At 28.0% G+C, this 27,313-nt stretch overlaps 1 protein-coding gene across 3 annotated transcripts in view; it reads left to right on the top strand.

Annotated features, from left to right (window-relative positions):
* The window catches only part of LOC111631130 (adenylyl cyclase-associated protein 1-like), a 59,869-nt gene extending 40,893 nt beyond the window's left edge, over nucleotides 1-18,976 (top strand). For all 3 annotated transcript variants that reach the window (XM_023375331.1, XM_023375332.1, XM_023375330.1), the window contains exons 2-13: nucleotides 7,160-7,291; nucleotides 7,451-7,554; nucleotides 12,026-12,157; nucleotides 12,240-12,329; nucleotides 12,912-12,997; nucleotides 15,441-15,546; nucleotides 16,071-16,233; nucleotides 16,297-16,469; nucleotides 16,599-16,722; nucleotides 17,417-17,499; nucleotides 18,133-18,276; nucleotides 18,457-18,976. In XM_023375331.1, coding sequence (XP_023231099.1) covers nucleotides 7,180-7,291; nucleotides 7,451-7,554; nucleotides 12,026-12,157; nucleotides 12,240-12,329; nucleotides 12,912-12,997; nucleotides 15,441-15,546; nucleotides 16,071-16,233; nucleotides 16,297-16,469; nucleotides 16,599-16,722; nucleotides 17,417-17,499; nucleotides 18,133-18,276; nucleotides 18,457-18,537 — 1,398 coding nt within the window. In that variant the 5' untranslated portion in view covers nucleotides 7,160-7,179 and the 3' untranslated portion in view covers nucleotides 18,538-18,976. The remainder of the gene's footprint in view (nucleotides 1-7,159; nucleotides 7,292-7,450; nucleotides 7,555-12,025; nucleotides 12,158-12,239; nucleotides 12,330-12,911; nucleotides 12,998-15,440; nucleotides 15,547-16,070; nucleotides 16,234-16,296; nucleotides 16,470-16,598; nucleotides 16,723-17,416; nucleotides 17,500-18,132; nucleotides 18,277-18,456) is intronic.
* Nucleotides 18,977-27,313: the final 8,337 nt, after the last annotated feature.

Raw genomic sequence — 27,313 nt, 5'->3', positions numbered from 1 at the left:
ATTTTTTGTAAACTCGTGTATATAAAAATATTTGGCACATTAATAGTATTTGTGAAATTAGAACCTGTTTTGTGGTGATCATATTTTTCATACATTATATATAAACTTTTATTAAAGTTTAAAATATAACAAGAAAAAGTGAGCATTTATTTAGCCAAAATATGTCTGGAAAGATTATTATTATTTATAATGCTTAATTGGGCAATATATAATATATATATTTAGATAAATGATTACAATATTAGTTAAGAATATCAGTGTTGTTCTGATTTTAAAATAGTTTTCTAACAACCTAATGATGAAAATATAATGAAAACCTTACTGAAGTTAGTGTTACAAGATATTATCAATATGAAATTAACTTTTTATTTCTCTGAAATGAATTACATATAAAATTCATAGTTAATAATAATAATAGATATTATTTAATATTAAACTTCAAAATAAAAAAATACTTTAATCATGTAATAAAATGAAGTANGGTTTTACTGTATAAATATTATTTTATTAATTTTTTAAGTTAAAGAATTGTTGTTTTAATTTCTTTTTAAAATTTTTAAACTTATTAAATTATATATAAAATAATATTCTGGTGTTTACACGCCATTTATTATTTACTTAATAAATATTTTATAAATTTAAATAAAATTTATTCTAAATATTTTCAAATGATACTTTATAAAATATATATATATATATTCAAAAATAAAATACTGTCAAAACCTTCTAACAACGGCCATTTACAAAAGGCGGACACTTTTTCAGGAACGTTTCCTTTCAAAATGAATATATGAAATAACCTTCAAATAACGGCCACCTCAAAGGACACCCATTTTCTTATGTTCCTGTTAGTGTCCGTTGTTCAGAGGTTTGACTGTATAATAACAATTTCCTAAATTTTCTTAATATTTTTTCTTTAAAATATAATATCAGGAATTTAAGAAATCGTGGGATGAGGAGGAAAAGTTACAGAATAAAATGTCTAAAAACAATTTTAAATTCTAAAACCTGTGAACAACGGCCACAGAAGGGAACAATAAAGGAAAAAGGCCGTTGTTTAGAATTGATTTCGTATTCATTTCAAAAAGAAACGTTTCTGCAAAAAAGTCCGCCGTTTACAGGTGGCCGTTGTTGAGATGTTCGACTCTGTATGGATATTAGATATTTTTAAGCTGTAATAATTATTTTATAAAATGTTTTATTAATAGACTATATTATAAGAAATTACACAAGTTCTCGATTTAGAGCCGCTACTTATTTTCCTTTAAAATTGGCGCTAAATCGAGTGTGACGCTACTTAGAAGGACTCTATATCGAGGTTTGACTGTATATTAACTATCTACTGATAATTTTATAATAAAATTTCTAGAAATGAATTGGTTTAATATACTGTATTTGATATTTCTGGTTTATGAATACCTAATATAAAAAATGAGTTATGAAAACTTTTAGTATTTCTCCAGTTAGATGATACTTTTTCATCATATATCTTTAATATACAGTATCATCCATATGAAATGTTATCTTACATGAGAGAATCCAAATAAGGCATTACTCTTATTTGATTACTTAAAATGAAGTTCGTTGTCTGCTTAGAAAAGTAATGACTAATAAGTGCATTGATTTTTGTCATTAATCGCTATTGTCTTTCTTTAATGATGTGATTTGCAGTATTATGCTAATATTACTTTTGCATGCTTCATTAGGTAATAACTGTGATAAGCATCTTAATCATTGTTCATTTCCTTAAGCACTTTCATTATGCAATTGAATTTTAAGCTATAAGGCAAATTCCCAAGCATTTATTCAGTATGCAATGCAAATATGAACTTGTACTAGTATTACACTTGGATCTGTAATTTCATTATTATATGATTTTTAATAATAATTGTCATTTAGGACAGAAACCAACTTTTAAATAGGATTTAAGCTAATTTAAAAGTTAAAATCATACATGATATGATAATTGTAACTGTTAATTTAGTCCTTTTTTATGTTCTAAATACAGATTTTAAATGATATAAAAAATTTGGAAGGTTGTATTTGAGATTAAAACAGATTTTTTTGCTTTATCAAATTTCTTCATGTTCTGGCTCTTAATTCTAATTTGTATCTATAAAAATAAAATCTTTGTCACTTATTGTTTGTTAGTATTTGCTTTCATAACAATTTATATGATAGTTTAATTTCTTTAGTTTTATTTTGTGCTATTTTCATTAGACAAAATGTCACTTGTAATTTGAGTCTTAATTAGAAATTTAAACTTGAGGAAATATCAAAGTTTTTTTGGCTAATTTTTCAGAAATATCTATTAATTTGACTAAATTAATTCCAATTAGGTGAACTGCTATCCAACTTTTCTCTTCATCCTTTTAGTTATTTATTTTGTCTTATCTTTCTAACTGAACTTAATTATTGTTTAATATCATCCTCTACTATTACTCTATAGATTTGTTTGAAAATTGATATTTTGACAGCTTACAATATAAATTACACTTTAAAATTATTCTGTTCCATAAGACAGGAAAAACATTTTTTGATGATTTAAATTTGTATTTAGTTTCTGTAATACCTAAAAACTAAAAATGAGTAATATGTAATTTAACTGTTGCTAATTTCTCATTTGAATTTGATAGTTCTCTGTAATTGTTCTTGATAGCTTTTTATTTATTTATCCATTTTAAAATGTAATATTGAAATATAGATAACTCTTAAAGAATTTTTCAAATAAATCATTAAAATGATTTTCTTAAAAATAAAAATTATAATTTTGGTGATTAGTGACTTTATATGAAATTTGAATAAAAGAAAAGGCTAGTCAAGATTAGACTTAGTATAAAGATTGTCATTAGACTAAGATAAGATTTACTAACAATAATCAATGATAATTTATAAATAAGTAATAATTAAAGTAAAATGATGTCATTATTGCCATAGTAATAAAGTATAATTAATAGTAAAAACTTATGCATTTTGTCAATATGCTTATAAACATAAGTGTGGTGGGTCATGGGTATTATTAACAACAATTAAAATTTTAAAATGTGAAGATATGCGTGTGTGTGTGTGTGTGTGTGTATATATATATATATAGCTATTTTCTGTAAATTTAATTTATACTAATAAACATAGATTTTAGTTTGTACTATATAAAGATACTATATTCTATATTTAACCATAAATTTTTATTTTTTCACTAACAAGAGGACTACCAGAGAATACCATATCCTCTCTAATTTTACAACTTTGATATAAAATTGAACCCTATCTCAAACCTTTTATCTCAAAATTTATTTTTTGTCTGCTGTATTTTCATCCTAAATTCAATATATTTTCCATGTTTATCTCAAATAATTTTCTCCCAAAACCTCTCTCAAATTACAGACTGAAGTATCAGTTACAAATTCAAAGCTTGGCAACTACATTTTGATAGCATAAATTTGTAGTTGAGAAACATCTTTTGTTATACAGTACATAGTTGTAATTAATGCTGCTTTCCTCTGATTGGCTACAAGCTTGGCTTGCATCTTATTAAATGAAGAAAGTCAGATATCAGAAACCTTTGACAAACTATTTCTGTTAAGAATGTCAGAAATATTTTATTTATACCTAATACATTTGTGTAATGTATGGTAAAGCCACTTGATGCATTCCTCTCAACTTGTCTCAAGCATTCATGAGAAAGTTGCTTTAAAGTTTTCTGTTCTTTAACTATTGTGTATTAACAGTGTCAGCGGTGGTGTAGGTTAAGTGGGTTAAGCAAGTTGAGTGAGTTATATGGTACACACACGTTTATTTAGTGTGATAATGTTTTGAACAAGTTTATATCATGTGACACTCAACTTGTGTGTAATCAATATATTCATTGCTGATATAATAAAATGCATAGAAATAAAAAAATTGTGGCAAATGTAGAGAATAACTTGAAATTTTTTTATTTTGTAGCAAATGTTATAATTACAAAATACTAATTTTTCTGTTAAAAAATTTTGAGTCAAATCTGCAAGATGTGACAGTAGTTGAGTACCTTATCCACTTAGTCATGCTATATCTTACACTTTGTTGATTTAGCACAGTATATAAAGAACACAGAAAAGTTTAAACTCATATTTTTTTTGTGACTGCTTGAGAATTGCATCAAATAGTTTACCATGGATTACTGGGAGGATAGTATTAAGATATACATCAAACTCAGTGAAATCAGGAGGAGGCCAACTCTATTTCTCTTGTAAATTAAGTCAAAATCTGGTAAGTTAGATATGTAAGTCATGAAAAGAATGAATATATAGTTTTAATATAATATTTACTAAGTTCAATAAATTCAATAAATAATTGCTTATATTTTGTCATTCATTTGGAGCAATCTATTTATACTATGCTGAATTTGTATATAGTAAAACTCTAATTATAACCCCAATTAACCGAGATGCTGTATTATGACACAAATTTGTAAGTGAATACAATCAGGTATTCAAGAATGACTGTAATTGGTTCTAGAACCTCATTCGTTATAGCATCTGTTTTGTTCTAGCATACATTGAAATATATGTATTTATGGGTAATCTGTTTGAGATCCACAACCTCAAGCAAAGTTTCCATCCAAAACAAACCTTTTAAACAGGAAAATATAATAAAAAGTGGAATTTATATAAAATTTATTTAATTTTCACACATTGTACATATAAATTTGAAAAAAATAGTTTTCATTAAAGAAATATTACAAATCTTTTAATATTATTTACAAAGAAATATTATTTATTAACAAACTTTAATGAAAAGCATATACAATCTAATGCACATGAAAAACAGATAATTGAATCTTACAGGAACAATGAGGATGACTGATGCTCTAACCAAAGTGGGAAAATAAAGTTAGAATTTCAGGATTAATATAATTTATTCTGTGGATAGAATATTATGTAGATGTTCTTTTAAAGGATTTCTAAAACCTTTTTCAAAACTTTGGCATTGACTTTATTTTTAGTGATGTCTAAATAATCAATACTTACTTCATTTGATAGTTGTATTTCTATTTTTATCTATTAAATTTAAATTTAGTAAATTTATTGATTTCTTTGTTAAACTAAACAATTAATACATTATGTTTACGATATTATATTGTAAATTAGATATAATTGTTTTTTAGTATTTTGCTTCTGTCACAATTATAATCAGTTCTGCTATCATTATTAATGCTTGACCTCATAGAAATATTTTTTGCATAGATATTATAACCTTTAAATTTAAATCTGCAAATACTGAACTTTATCATTCAAGTTTCTGTTCAGAAATTTTTTTCTTGGATTTAAAAAGATTGATTTTAATTTAATACTTAATTTAAACCATATGATATTGTAAACTAATATGAATAAAAGTTGCAGAACAATGTAGTTAAAGTTCTTAAAAATAGAAGAAATCCTAAAATAACACTTCAAAATAACAGTATTATTTTAGGATTTCATATTATTTAGGGATTTCAATCTGGGTCAATATCTTGATTTTTCTAAATTTGATTATTAATAAGCACTAATCAAAAAGAACTGAATAATTTTAACAAGCTTTTTGGTATAGGTTTAACACAAGATTACTTTATATGTATCAGGGCTGTGGAGTTGGAGTCAGAAGGAATTTCTGGCCAGAGGAGTAGGAATCAGAAAAAACTGTGTCAACTCTGACTCTCACAATTTAAACTTTAGTTTTTTATTTAAATGAAAGAAAATTTATTATTCTTTTCTGAACAAGATGCTGAAGTAGCTAGCATGACCACACACTTTTTAGTTGGACTAACTCTTCTGGAAGTGTGAAATTGAAGTTAAAATACTGTAGAATATATGTAGATGTAAAATTTTATTGCTCCCCTTTCTCCTCTCATTAAATATTTGTTAAAAATTACTTTTTTTATACAAATAAATATTAATGTAAGTTAAATATTAAAAATACTAACTATAAAAATATTTGGGTAAATGCTCCAGGCTCCTTTCAGAGTTCAGAGTAGGGTACCCCTATGAGCATCTCTGTCCCCATAAAATGACTTTGTATTTAATTTTGCTGGAGTCAGAGTTGACCTACTAAACTTATCAGGAGTCAGAGTCGAGTGTTTTTTTTACTGACTCTGCAGCCCTGATGTTTATGTATGCATACAAATTACAATTGAGAGAGTTTGCCTGACAAGCTCACAGATGCTCAGTATGAGCTCCTTTGTCACTCTGAAATATTAATGTGAGTTTCAAGTTCTTCCTACTGAAGCATATGCTTCAGTGAGTATTGCATCACTGGTTTCAATTGCTTCTATACTGTAATTCTCCAAGTCAGGCAAATTCTCAGGAAGGGAATAGTGTAAACATTTCCACAAAAAGTCAGAGTAAGGTTTGGAAGGCTTAAAAGATTAAAAGTTGCTCATCAGCAGCAGCATCAAGACAAATTTATTCATGTGGAAATTGTTTTTTCAGTATCCTTGGATATGATAATAGTAGTGAACTGTAACTCTTCTATGAACCTGTTATCTTTCATGAGCTCTTACAGCAACTCATAGAACTGCAAACAAATATATCTGTCTTTACATGATGTAAGCAAGTCTGCAATCAATGTGGGTACATTTTCAGATGCTTCTGCAACATTTCTGTTTCTTCTTTTTTTTTTAGAAGACAAAGTTCTTGACTTGCTTTGACTGTAGACTTTTGATGTCTACACAAAGGTTTTCCTGAATTTGCTCCATCTCGTGCCTGAGATGATGAAGGCATCCCTTACAAATGCATCCAGTTCTCTTGACTTAATCATATATCTTCACAGGTAGGACTGGAAACAAAATTTGACCCTGCCATGGTTTTAAAAACTGGCCTTTAAAAAATATATCTTAGTATTATTTTTGCCTTCAATTGAACAAGTGCTTAGAGTAACTTGAACAAAGTATAATCATTATTAATATTTTCTGTTAACATTATACTTAAAATTTTTTATATGAAAGACTGATACACTGATTTAGTTTACATAAATCAGTGTAATGCAAGATAATCCTTTTCTTGCATTTTGAGCATTAATAATTCATTCCTTATCTTAGTTGTTAATTGGTTTTTTAATTATATAATAATCAAATTTACGAAGAAGTGAAAAACTTAAGATTTATTTGGTATAATTAATTTAATATTGTTAATTTTTATAGGTCACTCTAAGTCATCAGTCATGTCAACTACAGATATAACAAATCTAGTTAATCGGCTAGAAACAGTTACATGCAGATTAGAACAAATAGTAAGCAAACAAAATAATCCATCAGTAGGAGGAGATGGAGGAGGTAAGAACTTTTTTATTATATAACTTATGAAAACAAATATATTTGCATTTCTGTCATTTTTATTTGCTGGGAAGAAATTTAATGGAAGATATGTTTCATGCTCTTATGAATAAGTTGGAATATTTTATTTAATAATTTGTTAAATTATCTAATTTATAGCTATTTTAGCACCATCAGTAATAGCATATGATCAGATTCTCTCTGGACCATTAAAGACATTTTTAACACTTAGTGAAACAATTGGAAAGGATGTTAAAACACAAGTAAGCCTAAAATTATGAAATTTTTAGTGAAAAGTATAGATTATTTATTTGAATAAGTAGATTAGTCATGTAAATATAACAAAAAAATAGTTTGTTAACATAGTTTATGGTGGTGTTCTCTTATCTTTTTAACAAATTGTAATTATATTGATATATACAATAATGAAGTTACAAACATAAAATGTATTTCATTTTATTAAGTTGTAATTGCTAAATCTTGAAATAAGTTTCTCTTTTAAGTTTAAAATGACACCAAAAATTTGTGAAAAGTATCAATGTTTTGACAATTGAAGTCCCTCTTAAGGCTGTTATACACGTTACGGAAATCCTCAAAGGATGTACTTAACAGATGAAAAAAAATCAGATATAACTGGCTGGATCGAACATAGTAATTTACAAAACTTATTAAAATATTTCCCAACGTATAAAGAATTATTTTTATTTAAAGGTGGATAGATAGAAAAAAATCACGGTTAATCCTCAAAGGATTTCCATAACGTGTATAACAGACTTTAGTCTTTCTAAAATTTTAATAACAAAATTATTGAAATTATTTAATAAATTGAAACTGTTATTTTGAAGACATTTCAATTTCTGTGTATGAAGTTTTAAAAAATTGTTTGGATTAAAATGTTGATTTAGGATATTTTATATTTCATGTATTCAAGAATATAAGAATTTTTTTTATTAACTATATAATTTTGTCTTCTAAGATGAAAAATTAAATATTAAAAAATAAATTATTATTTTTAACATTGACAATTTATAGTTTTTTGAAAATGAAATACTTGCAGTGTGTTTTTTTATTGTATTAAAATAGAAATGTGAATTTTCATGCATGTAAATTTTTCTCATTTGTTATTCTTGTTTACAGAAAAATTCCACTTGAGTTTTAAATGTATAAATCAAATTATTTTTAAAAGCAAAGGATCAATATTTAATTTGATGTATTATGTCTTATACAGAAAATTGTCTCTACTATTATAAAACCATTTAATTTAAATAATAAATTTACGTAGCACACTATAAGGTGTTGAATCTTTTAAAGTAATTACTACTACTAATGTGAAATGTTAAAAAAATTAGAGGTTTTTGTTTTTAAATCATATTTGACAGAAGATGACTTAAATTCTTCATTTTATAATTATCTTATCAAATATTTAATTTCTTAAAGTCCAGAGGTCCAGTGGAAACTACTTCAAATGGTTACCTTCTTTTGGGACACACAAAAAAAGATGGCTTTAAAATTAACTTGTCATAATTAATCTCTTTTTTCAATTAACTTAAATAATGATTTAAGTTGAAGATTTTTGTATTTATACTTTGCTTAATTTTTTCTAAAATTTAAAGTTAATTAGATTTATCTTATTAAGTGCTTTGAAATAATAAATTCAATGTTGTTCATTAAAAAACTTTTATTGTATTATTTTCTACAATATGCTTTTGCAAAATTAATTCTGTCAATGTAAATCAGTAGTTGGTACTATTCTCCCTTTGTGGGTGGTGATTAAATCTAGGGGGCAAAAAGAAGCAAGGGCGGTAGGGTCCTGACCGAACAGTAGTCATAGACAAGGGTTGGGGTCACTGATAAACTTTCCCTTCCTTCATTAAAATGGCTAAGAAGAAACATTGCATTTAATGGTTGACAGATGTTGAGAGAAATACACCCATACCTCGCTTTACGGCCTAGATACGTTCCACGAAACTTGGCCGCAAAGCGAAAAGCCGTATAAGGAATCAATTATTCTAATACAAATTCATACAAATTCAATGGGATCGGTTCCAAATTTATTAAATATGTAACATGGTTTATCATTCAAAATGCATTTTACCTTTTTATTTCATTTAAATCAAAAATACATACATAAGAACTACATACATTTGTACATAAAATAATAACAGACTCCAAAAACCAACAATAATCTATAAACAAAAATGAAACAACTTCATGTTACATAAAATATGTGTATGTTTACATACATAATTTTTTTAAAATGGCTTTAATCTAAAGACGATGAAGAAATGGTAACCTGCAGATCACTGTCGTCATCATTTTTCGCTGGTAAGGATGGACCTGGCTTAAAAAATTGTCCACCGTTGTTTGTCTTGCCTTCTTGTCTATTTCGTTCTTCAGTAATAAATATGTACATAAAACACTCACAGACAAGTCTAAACCAGCCGCTTTATGAGCACACACTGAATAACGCTCGTAAACAAGAGGAAATAGAAAAGAGTGTGCATCGAGATTGCTCTTGCGCAAGATTGGCAACATGTAGATATATCGACATCAAAAAAAAGTTTTTTTTGCCGTTATAGCGAAACATTTTAGGCCGTAAATCGAAAACGTGCCTTAATCGAAGAGGGCCGTTATAGAGAAATGCCGTATAAAGAGCGGCCGTATAGCGAGGTATGGGTGTATATGGTAAGGATGCAAAGTGTGAGGTTCATAGATAAGCTTTTCTAAGAATATTTTCAAGTCTTTCTCACATAAGGGAGAATGGGTTGGAAGGCATTGGGTATAAGTTTATGGAACCAAGGGATGGTGGCTCAAAAAGTTTGGGAATCACTGATGGAAAAAATAAATATTTTTGTAGAAAAAAAACTAGTCTAAAATTTTTTTATTTTAACATTACTTTAAAAATATAAATTAAAAAATATATTACTTAAGTCAAAAACTGTTAGATGTTCACTAAGAACAACAATAAGAATAATCCTGAAAAATCTTTTTTCCCCCCCCCATTGGTTGAACTTTTTCACTTGTCAATAAATTAAAGAAACCGAGAGTAATTCTTAGTTAAAACTTGAAGAAAGAAAATGCACAGCTTGTAGTGCTTAAAAATACATTGTTGCTATAAGTTAAAATTATTTATTCCAATTTATTAAAATGGCTTACAGATTTCTGGTAAAATTTCAATTGTGGCTGTACTTTTTGAAATTCACCATTTAAATCAAAGTTTTATCATTACTTGAGTGACCATGATGACTTATAAAATGTTTTTATTTTATCTATGCAAATGGTATCTTTACCTTCACATTATTTTCTTCAGTAGTATATTCAGTGATTTTTATCAGCAGACAAAATTCAAAATTTCCAAATTCAAAAATTTCTGTAGTTTGTGACATTCAAAATTTAGCTCTTTAAGTAATAACCAACAAATTCGTGCTAGTGCTTCACAACTGAGAACAAGAGTGACTATGAAGTCCTCTTTATTTTCACTGTACAAGCTGTATGAAAATAAATAAACCAGTTTTAATAAAATTAGTAAAACTGTAGTGTTTTTTACATCTTTTCTTGTTAGAAACTATTCTATAGCATTTAATAAAGTTTTTTTTATGCTTCTGAACCAATAATTTTATTTTTTCATTACTTGATTAAATAGTTCTCTCTGCCTAAATTTCAATTTAAAACTCTGGATGATACCTTCATCATATGAGGAAGCATTATCTAATATTAAAAGAATTTTCCTGTTTTTAATATTGTCTATGCTGTATTTGAATAATAAATAGAGATCTTTTTGTTCCTTAAAGCATCTAGGATTTTTGAATCTTCCTGTAAGAAGTGGTATTTTCATTAAGTGCATTCATAAAAAAACTAACATGATCTTTATTCATTTTTCCTCCAATAGTATTCTCATTTTTAATTGTTTTTAAAAATTTATATTTAAAAAAGTGCAGACTTATCAAAATTATACTGTATCTTCTGGTCTATTACCTTTTGATTAAAACTAGAAGCTTATCTATTCAATCCTGAATAGTATCTGAATTTATTTTCCCAACTTTGCTATGCATAGATCAAAAAACAATAAATACAAATATAATAAATATAAAAATAAATTAAATTATAATAATTGTTGCATTATAATACAATAATTAAAATTATAATATAGTTTCCAGATGATTCAAATTTGATTCCTAAACATTGTAGGAATAAATTTCTACAAAAAGCATGTGGGAGAAATGTGTGTCAGTGATCTAAAACAAATCTTATATTGAAATTTTTAAAATATATTTAAATTAATTTTAAATATAATTAAATAATAAACTAATAATTTAAGTACTAGTAAAATGCTACTTACCATAAATTAAACTTTAACAGTAAATTTTTTATGTATTTGAAATAAATACTTGTGCTTGTAATTTTTTTTCTTGTAATATATGCCAAATTATCTGCAATCTTTCAGTATGTTAGAAATATTTTTAATTTTTGTTTTATATTAATTGAGCATTTAAATTAATGCATAACTTAGTGATTTTTCTGCATATTTCTTGACTGGCTGTATCAAGCCGATGACTGTAATTGCTAAGTTTTTTTTTAAATCAGTGCTTTCAAACTAGTCATTACATAGAAGTGACTGTTGCAGTTGCTAAAAATATAAAGTAGTCCTAAATATTTTGAATTTGAATTAAAAATATGAATACAAATTATTTTAGATTTTAAATTTTTATTTACTGATAATGTTTTAAACTTTAGGTAGATATGGTAAATGAAGCCTTCAAAGCACAAAGAGAGTTTCTTGTTATAGCTTCTAAAGCTAAGCAACCACCTCAAAATGTCTTACTCAACTTATTAAATCCAACATGTAATAAAATTGAATATATTCAGGTATAAAATATTTATGTATATAATTTTATGATATAGTATTAAATTTATTACAGTATTTAAAAATTAATTTATTTATTTCTAGGATTTTCGTCAGCGCAATCGAGCAAGCATTTTTTTCAATCACTTATCTGCTATCAGTGAATCAGTATCAGCTTTAGGATGGGTAACTGTTGTAAGTATAAAGTTGGCAATGCTGAATGTTTTATATTATATAAATATTATAAATTAATTTTTAAACTATGATAAATTTTGATTTATTATAGTTTTAATATTAAAAATTAAAAGTAAGTCCTATTTATTTTAAAATAATTTTTCTTTTTATTACACTAGAACAATTTAATATATCATTCCTGTAATATTTTCCTTGTATGATATTAATCTTAATTTTTCATATTTTTAGCATATAAATTAATTTGAAATTAGATAATGAAACATGCAACAAATTTATTATATTGTATGAAATCAATAGAATATTCAAATATAAATCCTGTTTGAAAGGCTGAAAATAATTTATTTTACAATTTAAATTAGTAAGGCTTATTAATTGATTCAGAATGCGACTTGAACCTATAACTTTTGCTTACCATGTAGATTCATTACTATATGGAGATATCTGGAAGATTGGACAAATGTTACTTTTCACTTCCAAATCTCTGAAACAATGCAGCTTTAGTTTATCCTTATTTTATTAATATAATTTACCAGTTCTCAAGTATATATAAAAAATTTTTAATAGATGGTAATTTTTTTTTAGACTCCTACACCTGGACCTTTTGTGAAAGAGATGGCAGATGCCAGTCAATTCTATACGAACAGAGTTCTAATGGATTACAAAGACAAGTAAGAAATTTCTTTGAAAACTGACACTTTGTTTTAATTTTCCAATTATTGAATAATTATTTGGTAAATCATTGAAATAAGTGAGATTTATGTAAATCATTAAAAATACATTGTGTTTAAATGTCTATAAAATATATAATTTATTGTAAAGTCTTATTGTTCTTGTATTGTTATAATGATTTAACTGAATTATTTAAAAATTTATTTCTTACTTAACTAATTCTCTTTCAGAAAATAATGGCTATATCATTTGAGTAATTTATTGGCAATATAAGATCACACAATACATACCTGGTAGTGACATCTGTTGTCATTTCATCACACACAACAAGATGTCACTTATGTCAGCCATGTTATACCAATGTGATGTGAAAAAATAATGAGCAAAAATATGATTGAATAGAATGATTTCATACAGTGTGTTGAATTTTTCATTAAGTACATATTACTAAACATCAAAACAAAATAAAATGAAACAAATAACCTTGATTCTTTGTAAGACAGAAATTTCTTTCTGTAACTCTGACCCCAATTTTTATAAATTAAATTTTTCAAGAATAACAACTTGTAAGTAGGAACTTATACTAAAGTTGATTAAAAAATTTGATTTGAACTTAAAACAGTTTGCTACATGAAATAATTTAAAATTAAAATCTACTTAAGTCTACAAACAAAAATCTAAATTATAATGTAAATAATTTTTTTTTTACTTTAAGAATTATCTGAAAGTTTGAGATAGTTGAAATTTTTTGAAAATTTTAATTATAAAGTAACAATTTACAATAATATTCTATTTGTTTTAAATTATTTACTGTATTTTATTATTTAAACTGCTGTTTGATGTTTTGTTTTTCTTTTTTTCTTGTACAGGTGTACTATCTATATGTTCAGTTTTCTAATTGCATTTTAAAAATATATTGCACTTTTTAAAAATTTTCTCTTTGTTAAAGAATAAAATAACTTATGGTTATTTCAATGTTTGAGAGAGGTTTTTTTTCTGTACTAAAGTGAAATATTGATGATTATATGGAAAAGTAGTAAAATGCTACTTACCATAAATTAAACTTTAACAGTAAATTTTTTATGTATTTGAAATAAATACTTGTGCTTGTAATTTTTTTTCTTGTAATATATGCCAAATTATCTGCAATCTTTCAGTATGTTAGAAATATTTTTAATTTTTGTTTTATATTAATTGAGCATTTAAATTAATGCATAACTTAGTGATTTTTCTGCATATTTCTTGACTGGCTGTATCAAGCCGATGACTGTAATTGCTAAGTTTTTTTTTAAATCAGTGCTTTCAAACTAGTCATTACATAGAAGTGACTGTTGCAGTTGCTAAAAATATAAAGTAGTCCTAAATATTTTGAATTTGAATTAAAAATATGAATACAAATTATTTTAGATTTTAAATTTTTATTTACTGATAATGTTTTAAACTTTAGGTAGATATGGTAAATGAAGCCTTCAAAGCACAAAGAGAGTTTCTTGTTATAGCTTCTAAAGCTAAGCAACCACCTCAAAATGTCTTACTCAACTTATTAAATCCAACATGTAATAAAATTGAATATATTCAGGTATAAAATATTTATGTATATAATTTTATGATATAGTATTAAATTTATTACAGTATTTAAAAATTAATTTATTTATTTCTAGGATTTTNAAATAATGAGCAAAAATATGATTGAATAGAATGATTTCATACAGTGTGTTGAATTTTTCATTAAGTACATATTACTAAACATCAAAACAAAATAAAATGAAACAAATAACCTTGATTCTTTGTAAGACAGAAATTTCTTTCTGTAACTCTGACCCCAATTTTTATAAATTAAATTTTTCAAGAATAACAACTTGTAAGTAGGAACTTATACTAAAGTTGATTAAAAAATTTGATTTGAACTTAAAACAGTTTGCTACATGAAATAATTTAAAATTAAAATCTACTTAAGTCTACAAACAAAAATCTAAATTATAATGTAAATAATTTTTTTTTACTTTAAGAATTATCTGAAAGATTGAGATAGTTGAAATTTTTTGAAAATTTTAATTATAAAGTAACAATTTACAATAATATTCTATTTGTTTTAAATTATTTACTGTGTTTTATTATTTAAACTGCTGTTTGATGTTTTGTTTTTCTTTTTTTCTTGTACAGGTGTACTATCTATATGTTCAGTTTTCTAATTGCATTTTAAAAATATATTGCACTTTTTAAAAATTTTCTCTTTGTTAAAGAATAAAATAACTTATGGTTATTTCAATGTTTGAGAGAGGTTTTTTTTCTGTACTAAAGTGAAATATTGATGATTATATGGAAAAGTTCTAACAAATTAAAAATAAAATTTAAAAAATTACATTTCTTTAATCATTTTTATATTCTATAATGAACTTACACAGTATTCTGAATGTTTCATTTGACTTTTTTGTTCTTTAGAGATAAAACTCATGTTGATTGGGCACGAGCATGGTTACAAGTTTTAAATGAATTGCAAGCATACATAAAAAAATTCTATACAACTGGCCTCACATGGAATCCAAACGTATGAATTTAAATCCTACTGTAATAATTTTTATAGTAATAAATATTTTGAATGTTTTATTGATGATTTTTTATTAATTTAATTCATAAATATTTTAATTAATTAATATTAATCTGAACACTAAGTTTTGGCTCTGTGGGGGACTTATCACACACACTATTGTTGTCGGAGTAATCACACAGAAATGGGTGATTATGGGTTTATTATAACAGTGGTTTGCATTTTGGACAGTTTATTTGTCCCTCTTCAGTCATACTTGTTACAATTTGGTGGATTTACAGGAGTTTAAATAGTACATCCTGTAAACTCATCTAACAAGCATGGCTGAAGAGGGACAGACTGTCCCTAATGCATACCATCATCATAATAAACCTGTGATTACTCCACCATCAATAGTGTGTGATAACTAAGTTCCATAGAACTTAGAGTCAAAACTTAGTGCTCATAGATTTTAATATAAGGACAAAAAGCAAATCACCAATTTAAAATATTTAATTGAAATTGTTTTAAATTATTTAAATTAGGGATGTGATGCAAACAGTCTTGGCTCGTCTGTTTCTACTGGTGCTCCTCCACCTCCGCCTCCTCCACCTGCTGATTTCTTTGCTGATGTCTCAACTAATCAAGCAGATGATACAAGAGCAGCCCTTTTCCGTGAAATTAATAGGGGCGAAGATATTACCAAAGGTAATTAATTAATTTGATAATATATTAATATATATGATTAAAAGAGAACAATTTGATTCGTAGGCTTAAAGAAAGTGACTGCTGATCAGCAAACTCACAAAAACCCTAATTTGAAACTTCAACCCACTCCATACCGTCCTCCTCCAACAGCTCCTCGGCCTTTCAAACCAGTGAATTCTGCTCCATTGCAAACTAAGCCTCCAAGATTTGAGTTAGAAGGGAAAAAATGGTGTATTGTGAGTTAACAAATTAGCAGTTTTTCTATTTTTTTTTTTATTTTTTTTTTCAAACAAATTAAATATATATATTTATTTTAATATATGTAAATTTATGTAAATTTACATTTATAATTTATTTTATTATAGGAACATCAGGTTGGTAATAAAGGACTTGTGATATCACAGACAGAGATGAATCAATCTGTTATTGTTTATAAATGCCAAGATTGTTTGGTTACAGTACAAGGAAAAATTAATTCTATTGTTTTAGGTAAATACATATAGTTTCTAAACTTCCTGTAGGATCAGGTACTTATAAGAACTAGCTTTCATTATCCTGTCTGACTTTGTATGTTTCTTCAGTTTGTCATATTTTGATCAGTCTTAAAAAATTTTTTCACTTTAGATTTTACAATCAATCTTCTTACAATTATGAAAATTTTCAAAATCTTTAATGTATAAAACATTATTCTTTTAAATTATTTAATTTTTCCAATCTAATGAAATCAAAAAAACAAATTGCAATGGTAAATATAGTATTTTTTATTAAATATGAAACAATAATAATATTTCATAGAAATATTTATTGTTTAAAAGAAAGTAATAGTAAAATAATGATCAGAGATGTGCAAATTACATAAATATATACTATATAAAAACAGTAATAAATGTGATGTATCTGTTGTTAATATTAAGAAGTAAGATTAATTAATTAAATTTGATATATATATAAAATTTTAGAATAAGTTAATAAAAAAAATTGGATATAATAATAATAAAAATAATATATTGGAAATGGAATGATATATTCTATTATACTTGAAATTAATTAGTTTTATATTTAAACTTCTAAGTATAATAGAGCATATCATTCCATTTCCAATATATTATTATTATAATATCCAATTTTAGAATAAGTTAATAAAAAAAAAACTTTGATGATAAAAATTATTTTTAATTTTCAGATAATTGCAAAAAGACTGCTTTAGTCTTTGATGATATTGTATCTGTGGTAGAAGTTATAAATTGCCAAAGTATACAAGCTCAGGTAAATGATTTTTCATAAAATATATTACATTAAAGTAATTTAAAGATATCTATAGTCAAACCTTGTTAAGACATCCCAGTTTGTTCAATCATGAATTTGGCAGTTGAATGAGGTTGGTCTTTTGGAAAAGTTTACAACAGATTATTTTTTCTCCATCACAATTTCATATATTACACACTGTACTGGAATAAATTAAGTGTTATGAACTGAATAAGGTATACCAAGAAAATGAAAAATAAATTTTTTCATCTTCTTGGTATACCACAACATATAATCAGGAACGACGTAAGTCGAGGTATACCTATACACAGATGCGTGAAACTTTTGTGACAGAAGTATTGCAGATGTTGCAACAGTTGGCATTTTAGTGAATACCACCTCCTCCATTCGGTCGGCCAGCAATTAAAAAAATTAAAGATAAATGAAAGTTTAAAGTGTGCTTATTCAAAATTTAAAAAGTATTTTTTATTTCCGCAACACACATTCAGAAACCACTCTAGATGCATGTCAATGATGACACAAAGTACAGTTATTGGTATATCACATCACATGTTATTGATTTATGTAAATAGAATTTTAATATTAATCAACTGATGATCATTTTGCATTCAACTACTTTTTTATTTTGAATAGTCAATGGGGAAAGTGCCAACAGTTGCTATTGATAAAACTGATGGTGTTTTGATATATTTGAGTCCCAAGTCTCTTGATGCAGAAATTGTTACTTCCAAGTCATCAGAAGTGAACGTTTCTATTCCACTAGGAAATGGAGATTTTGTAAGTATCTCTCTGACAGTACTTTTTAAAAGTAAGGCAAGGCAACAGATATAATATTTGCTTATTCCTTTCTATTAATCAAATGAATTTTCTGTAATGTTGATTTTCTGCAATTCAGACCAATGTCTGTTATGAACTATTGAACTTTTTATTAACTTTCTCTTTCTCTTCTTAATTTAGGCAGAGTATCCTCTTCCCGAGCAATACAAATCTACTTGGACTGGCAAAGGAATGAAAACAGTAGTTGTCGAGTCAAAATGAATAGATTCGATTGTTTCTGCCTTTCCAGAATTAATTTTTGCCTGTAAATTCATGCAAATCTATCTGTGCCACCATTATGCAATCCCTCGAATCGATTAAGTTCACATATTTAAATTTTGACTAAGAAGCCTCTACAGAATCAGAAATATCAAATTAATAATGATTAGAAATCGTCGGCGACGGCAGGATTAGATTACCGTCGTCCTTATTTTGGGAAACATAGAGACGATCAGTACGTAGCCTCTGAGAGGTTGATGAGACATGTTGATAATAGCTTTTCATGAGAGTGCTCGAAATTTACGACACCAAAAAATCTTTACTCTTCTACTGAAAACCAAACAGTTGGTTTCGGTCTGTGGTGCTGTACTGTATGGTTAATTCATAATAAATTTTATTAAGCAAATGTATTTTGTTTTGTTGCAATAAATGATTTATAGTAGTCAGCATGAAAGTGTGTAGTGTCTCCCCATATCCACCAGATATAAACAAGATCAAACTAAAAAATGCATATAATCTGTGCCACAAATAGTTCACATTTGGCAATTATTATTGTTGTAGTTTTAAAAATCATAATGTAAAGTGAAAAAATATTTTTTTCACTTTAACATCTGTTTGATGAAAGATTATGGTTTCCTGCATTGCTTTTTGTAAAAAGTAAATGTGCAGAGAACAAAATATTAGAACCTATTATCTTTTGAGATTCATTTTTATTAAAATTTTTTCAGGTTTATTCAGCTTCTATTTACTATTGTTAACAAATAAGGCACTATTAAGCAAATACAAATATAGTAGAGCATCGATTATCCAAATGACGATCAACCAAAAGCATTCCAGTCGGACTGTGTCGTGCTGAATCAAATGTTTTTGATACTAGATTAACTTCTAAAGTATAACTTTTTTGTTTTTATATTTTTCAATATATCAATATTTATTTTGTTTGTACAAAATAAAGAAATAATTTTTAATGATACAATAGCCATGATTATTACAGTCGACCCTCCCCCTATAGCACTGTTGATAATTCCGTTTTATATGATTTCCATGTTGTACGAGTCACTTAGATTTTACAAATACATGTGCTGGACTGTGAACAGCTCACGTATTTGTAAAATCTAAGTGACTCGTACAACATGGAAATCATATAAAACAGAATTATAAATAGTGTTATGGGGGGGGTCAACTATATTATAAAAATTTTAATTAGGCTTAACATCGACGAAAATTCAACGCAAAGCGACACGCAATGAAGAAAAATTTAAACACACGATACATTATTAATATAGTATATTTTTTCATACATAATCGGTTATCCGAAAAATTTATTTTCTGAACAACCTCAGTCCCCAATTGATTCGGATAATCGATGCTCTAAATGTACATTTCTCTATAAAATATACAGTAATCTTCCAGTGATGTAAAATTGCAATTGATGTTAAATTTAGATTCTTAAAGCAAAAAAAAAAAAAAAAAAAAAAAAAACCACGAAACAGGCTGAACAGACAAAAGTTTCTAGATATAAGAAAAGTAATCCATTCAATGGGTATCTCAATAAATATTCTTGAAAATGTTCTCCATTCTGGAACAAGAAATGTATTTAGGTGCAGTTATTTGTACACNAAAAAAAAAAAAAAACAAAAAAAAAAAAAAAAAAAAAAAAAAAACCACGAAACAGGCTGAACAGACAAAAGTTTCTAGATATAAGAAAAGTAATCCATTCAATGGGTATCTCAATAAATATTCTTGAAAATGTTCTCCATTCTGGAACAAGAAATGTATTTAGGTGCAGTTATTTGTACACGCATTTTGTAGGTTTAAATTCATAAGACGTGAGACCCAGTAGAGTTCTGAGAAAGTAAGTGTTTTGGTGGAATGAAAAACATAAGAGCATGTGTAACATATAGAAATGTTCATGAATTGCTTTTGGTCCTTATGTTACAATATAACTATCAGCACTAATTTTTGGCTGTATGGAACACTTATCACACACTATTGATGTAGTCGGAGTAATTCGGAGTGAAATGTTTTGTGGGCACTCTGTCCTAGATATGTGTCCCCCCAATCCCTCACTACACAACTGCCCCTATTATATGTACAGCAAACAGCCCTCTTAGTGCCCGTAAGGCAGAAACAGTTAAATATAGAAAACAAAAAGTCCACTATTATCAAACTATTTACTTATTTCATCCATTTGTTAAATTAACAAAAAATCTGAAGGCAGATCTGTTCAATTTCAGTGAAACATCTGGAAAAAGAAGGTAAATCCAATTATAGTTGATATGCATTAATTAATGTCTACTTTTCTAATAATCTTTTTAGTATTTAGCATGATTTAAATGTACTTTTATGTAATACAACATAAAAATTTTTACTTTGCTTTCTATAGATAAAAAGTAATGCAAGAATTTTACTTAGTATTGCCTTTTGCCTTTGTAATATTCAATATTCCTGTTAGTTTAAAATAAAATGTAATCTTGTAAATTTTATTAATGAAAATGATCACGTGCCTGTCATTTAAGAAAGTTATTGCAGTAGAGAGTAATTGCACTAATTCCAGAAATTTCATAATGTAATTGTCAGTTCAATAGTGGGCCTTTAGAAGATTCTATCCTGTTTTGCTTTATTTTATACCAGTATTGGCAAGTAAGAAAAAAATATTATGGTGAAAGTTAAGAACTGTACTCACAAAAAAAATTTTGAATTAAATGTAAAATTTTCAGTACATTGTAGATTGCAATGAAAGACTGTCTACTTATTAAAATAAGCACTAATTTTTAAGTTGTTCAAATTGTGAGAACAAGGGGCATTATTTCTAATAATCTGAGGAATTTATAAAATATTTAATATTTGTTAGAAGATATAACCAAGTGTAACATTGCAAATTTCAATGAGGAAGTTAATGAATTTTTATCAACTACTAACTTCCTATCAGCTGACACACATCTTCCCTAAGTCATTCCTGTTTAAAATATTAGATTAGACGATTGTTAGGAACTGCATCGAGAATTTGGTCAGAAGACAATGTTTTTGACAAAAGGAAAGACATAAAAGGAGAGAGAGTGCCTAAAGCAGGGTTCCCTTTTCTAAAGCTTCTAAAGGCCTTCTCAGAAAGCTTACCACATTGAGCACTTTGAAGGTAAATGAGAACAAGTTCACCCAATCCTAAGATTCCCAAAGGAATTTAGATTAAATGGTAATTTTGTAAATATTAACAAAAATCATCACATACCTGTCATTTAAGAAAGTGAAATTTTAGTGCAGTAGAGAGTAATTATTCTAAAATCAACTTCAGAGTGCACTAATTCCAGTAATTTTATAATGTGAGCTGATGTTAGGGAAAGGTTGCAGGATGATTTACAAGGAATGATTAAAAGGATTATGTTTCCAATCAAGTTAACAATTAAAAGACAACTGAACTCTTGTCAAGATGATGATTGAGCCTAATCAACTTTGTATGTGAGGAGGTACCTCTTAAAAACTGATTGTAACTCACTCTCTCTCCAACTTTGTGAAATTAGCAGGTGCAATTTTGGTGACTAGTTTATTTCCTTGTTTAATAATTATTTATCACTTTTAAATAATCTTTTCATTGTTATCTAATACTATATCTAAGAGATTTGCTCTCATATTGCCTATCAAATTCCTCCTCCATTCTCTTAAAGTCCCCAACTCCCAAGTCCATAACTATCATATGACCCTCACAAAATTATTAAAATTCTATGCCTTTACAATACTAGAACTGGAATTAATATTTTTACTTTGAATCTTTTTATTCTTTCCCTATAAATGTTGTTGGTTATCCAAAATTGTCCCATCCTTGTAGAGTAGAGTAAATTATTTCAGATAATTTACTCTACTCTATTCCAAATCCAAGTAATCACTTTCTGATGATGGGTTATCATTCTCAGAGTTAGAGGCCACAGGTTTGGCATCTGAGGTAAGAATACTGTTATAGAATGCTGCTGTAAGAATTTACTGATCTACGATCATTCACAATACAGACCTTATCTTCAATATTAAAGTATGGTTTAACATAATCCTATGAAGTTTTATGAAGATTATGTTAAACCTTACTTTAATATTGAAGATACTGGTCTACGATCATTCACAATACAGACCTTAAATTCTTATGGAAAATCTTACACAGTTGATTGTTTAGGAAACATGGTAAGAGGACACTTAACTATATAGAATGCTGTTTTCTTCTTGTAGATTCTCTCAAAAATATCAGTTTATTTTTGGCTTTTCCAAAGGTGAGGGCTCCATAACATGTAGTGCATTGCATAGATTAGACTGGCAATTTTCAACTGATTGCTGCAAAAATTTTTGAAGTTTATTAAATAAATTACAGTACAGCGTCGTTTATCCAAAAGAATTCCAGTTGGCAAATTTAAATTTTCGCTAGTGCTGTGGTGCTGCAATCTTTGGCTATATCTTGGGCTACTCCAATATTTTTTTTCTTGGTGTTTTTTTTAGCTGGCAGCACTGGCATTTTTGTGTGGTGTTTTTCTGAGGACTGTGTGTCGTGATGAATCGAATGTTTTTTATACTAGATTAACTTCTGAAGTATAATTTGTAAAATGGATATAGCTTCCCGCCATTTTAGATGTTCCAGGTAGGGCGTAGTGTCGATGATGTCAGCTTTGTCGAACTCCGGTTCTATATTGGGATCGGATGCAAAGGTGGTTAGGGCCGTGGTGTACCGCCCATGCCGAAGGTCTGCTTGATGCTCTTACACTCTGGTATTTAAAGATCGCTTGGTTGAGCCGATATAGACAAGGCTCTCGTTACATCTGTTATCTTTCAGCGGGATAGAGTACACGCAAGGAAGCCTGCTACGAACTGGACTGCCTTTTCCATTTCTGAGGATATCATAGATTGTTGGGCATCTTCTATAGGCTATTTGTAATTGTTGTTTTCCGGCAATCTCAGCGTATATCGCTTTAACATATGGGTTAAAGGTGACTGGGAGGCGTGTACGTTCATCCTGATCAGTGTTGGTCTTCTATATACATCCGACCCATTCACCTACAAGGCTGCAGCATTTAATACTTTGATTAAAAGGGCCTTTTCCCACTCGTCCACCACGCAAGCCCTCAACACCGAATTGAATTAGCAGCATTTAATACTTTGATTAAAAGGGCCTTTTCCCACTCGTCCACCACGCAAGCCCTCAACACCGAATTGAATTATATCAAGAGGATAGCAGCCAAGCACAGTTACCATGGTCTAACACACCGTCTGAGCGACATCAATGCTTACAATACGCACCCACTACGCGTACGAAGACCAACACTGACCAGGATGACTTACAACATTCCACTGATTCCATATTTCAGTTCTACGTCTTTCCAACTCATTGATAAAATCAATGAGTTGGAAATAACTTATACGAACCAATAACTTATACGAATGCACGGAGTAGAGCTCTGTGGTCACTACTGGATCAGTGACCAGTTTCTTGACACTGTTGATGGCAGCAGAATCGCCAGGAAGTTCGTTGATAAATGCATTGATTTTCTCACAGTACCACACTGTTTATCTAAATTCCCCAACAGGTGATTACTGGAGTGGGTGGTAATGGCAGCCCAATTATGTCTTGGTACAAGTGGTCTGAACTAGAGCATTTGAGAAGAACCATTTTCATTTTCAAAATGAAGTCGTCGGCTTTGTTATATTCTACATGAATATGTTTACATACTTGGTGTAGGGTATGGACAAGACAAGTTACATGCTTTATGTTGTTGTAGATGCACTTCAAATTTGAGAATGCTGACATGTAAGATGCTTGATCTGTAACAAGCCAAATCTTTTCGTACTGGACACATTTGGCCACAACTTGATGCAAACATCACTGAAAGCTTGGGACACTGCAGTTGAGTTTGTATTTTCAAGTTAGTACATTTTGAACAACACTGATTGTACATAGCATTCAGTCAGAGGTGCAACAAGAATGTTCAGCATGTACTGTTTTGTGGAATCCATTGTTTCATCCAGTATGAACACTACAGGATTGTCTCCGACAATGTCCAGGATTTTAATGTGGTTTGATTATAAACTGGTTTCACTTAATTTTTTTCTAAGCGTGCTCTTGTCGGGGACAAGCTTTTCTGTATATTTCTGGAAATTACTTAAAGGCTTGATCGTTTACCTTATATGAAGGTATATTTGCCTGAAGAAGAGCAGGTGTTAAATCTGCATAAAATGTATCAGTTGCCTTCTGAGATTCTTCGCCCATTTGAAATGCGGCCCTGTAAATTTCTGCCTTCTCTGTGATTTTCATTTCTTGGGGTTTCACAACAACTGAAATCACATAATTGCAAATGGAACAGCAAAGAACTTTTCTGTCTAGAGCCTTCATCTTTAAACTTACTTGCTAAAAATGTTCAATTTAGATGCAGACAATTTTGCCATTTTCTAATGTTGCAGACACTGAACAAAGGAAATTGAAACTGTTATGCTCACAAGTCAGGTAAGGTGACATCAATACAGAATTTTCTACATGTGTTTTCTTTTCTAAGAAAAGAACAGTGTTGCAGCTTTTCAGTGAATCTGTTTACATTCTTAGAACAACCCTAAGGTTTAGTCCAGAAAATACTCTTTTGTTGAGAGAAAAGGAGAAAGCTAATTATCGTATTTTTTTCTTCATCATATGTGGTCCGGTTTAACGAATTTGTTTTTTCCCCTCAAGTGAATGAATAAAAACCACCAAAAAAAGAAACAATTAGTGAGATTGTGGCCAAAGTTTTCATCTCTAAAACGTGAACGTCAAGCACCACTTACAAGATAGCAGTGCTCCACATTCACGTTTTAGAGATGAAAGCTTTGGCCGCAACCTTGCTATTGTAAACATATTCTTTGAAAATGTAAAAAAGGGGAAGCTGGGTGCAAAATATATCGTTTAGTTTAGTTTTGTTTAGTTAGTATTTAATTTAAGGGGAAGCTGGGTGCAAAATGTATCATTTAGTTAGTCATTAATTTGGCAATGAATGGGCCTACTGCATTAAAACCAACATAGTTGGTTTTTTGAAAGGGGCAGAGTGTAAAAAAAGACAGTGTGTGCAGCACCCAAAAATCCAGACACTAGTAATTAGACATTATAATTATACAGAATAAGAGCATATATGGGCTGATTTTTACCTGTCTCACTTATGTAATATTATTTTGGTTATATAAACTATAAACTAAATTATTATTTAACAATACATCTATTTTACTATTAATTGGTTTTTTGATTTTGTTGTTCAGTGGGGGGACTAGATTATTACTACTACTATTATTATTATAAGGTGTTAATATTTTTTGTTTTCAAAAATTAGCATGATATAATCTAGTTTTCTATAAATTATTTGTGTTTTAGGCATCAGATGTTTTATAGTGCGATTACATAACTATTTGTCAATAATTTTGTTGGGATAGTTGTTTAATTGAATGAAATATATGGTGTATGTATATACATATATACTCGATTTCTACCATTTGTATGTAATTTAGTTTTGTTTATACACACAGTAATTAATGACCTTTCTGATATCATATGGTTTAACATATGATAATTTTATCACTTCAAAAAATATCTTTGAACTGTGATATCTAAAAAGTTCATAATTATTTTCATTTTCTATTTCAAAGCATATACAGTGGCACCTCGGTATACAACCTTAATCTGTTCTGATGTTTGGACTTATACCGAATAGGATGTATACCAAACCAACCTTTCCCATAAGAAGTAATGTAAAAATGATTATTCCGTTCTCATGTAAAAAAAATGGCTGGATTTAAACACCTTGCTTTCCTGGCTAGTTCCTGCTTGATTTTTCATGAGATCAGCATGTATCTTTTTAGCTTTCTTGCAAATAATGCTTCTGATATGCTGTCTCTATCACAGTTTTTCAGTTATCCAAAGCAAAAGCAATTTCTTAACATGATCTAATGTCTTCGATCTCTGTTTAGAAATTATTAAATCTGCTAACGTTGGGAAAGGAGTTAAATCAATGTCTTTATTTTTCACAATTGTCAATATCATCGTTCTCGGAATATGGTATGCAACAGTTAAAATCTCGAACACGCATGCCACCTTCATATCTCTCAACAATTTTTTTTTTTTTCAGTTCCATTGTGATTCTAGTCATTTTTTAGTTTTCTGTTGCTTTTAATTTGTCTTTTTGCAATTCATGATTAATAAAAATAATAAAATTTTACTTACAAATTAAAATCAGAAGAAATTTAATAAAGTTATAAACCGTGGCAGCGCAAATGTTTAGTTTGGTCTAGTACACCGATAGTGCTACTTGTTCATAGAATTACTTGTTCAATTGAATTAAGTCATATACCGAACAAAAGTTGTCTACCGAGCAAAATTTGTTTCGTCCAAACAGGACATATACCGAATTAGACGTATTCTAAAGCAGACTCATACCGAGGTACCATTGTATTATCTTGGATATTATTGAAATATAATTTGTGGGTTGGTTAATTTCATGTTATAAACAACTGATTTGTTTTCAATAGCAATTTTATGCAAAGCTCCAAATAACAGAAAACTGATTGATTGCTTGCTGTTCTCTCAGGTACTATGAACTTGCCTTATTTATCCATATTAAAAACTATCATCATCAAAAGTTTGATTATTTCTAGGCTATTTGTTAAAATCCACCATTCAAATAATTTAACAATTCATACTTTCCTTGTATATTTCACAGCCAAAAAAAGATTTTTATCATCAATACTTAATAATACTTATGTGGTATTTGTTTAACAATAAAATAGTTAATAATTT

The sequence above is a fragment of the Centruroides sculpturatus genome, unplaced genomic scaffold (assembly GCF_000671375.1).
Source record: "Centruroides sculpturatus isolate CEXI.00-Female unplaced genomic scaffold, Cexi_2.0 scaffold632, whole genome shotgun sequence".
NCBI lineage: Eukaryota > Metazoa > Arthropoda > Arachnida > Scorpiones > Buthidae > Centruroides > Centruroides sculpturatus.
Note: the sequence above shows the minus strand (reverse complement) of the source record. Positions and strands in the feature narration are given on the sequence as shown.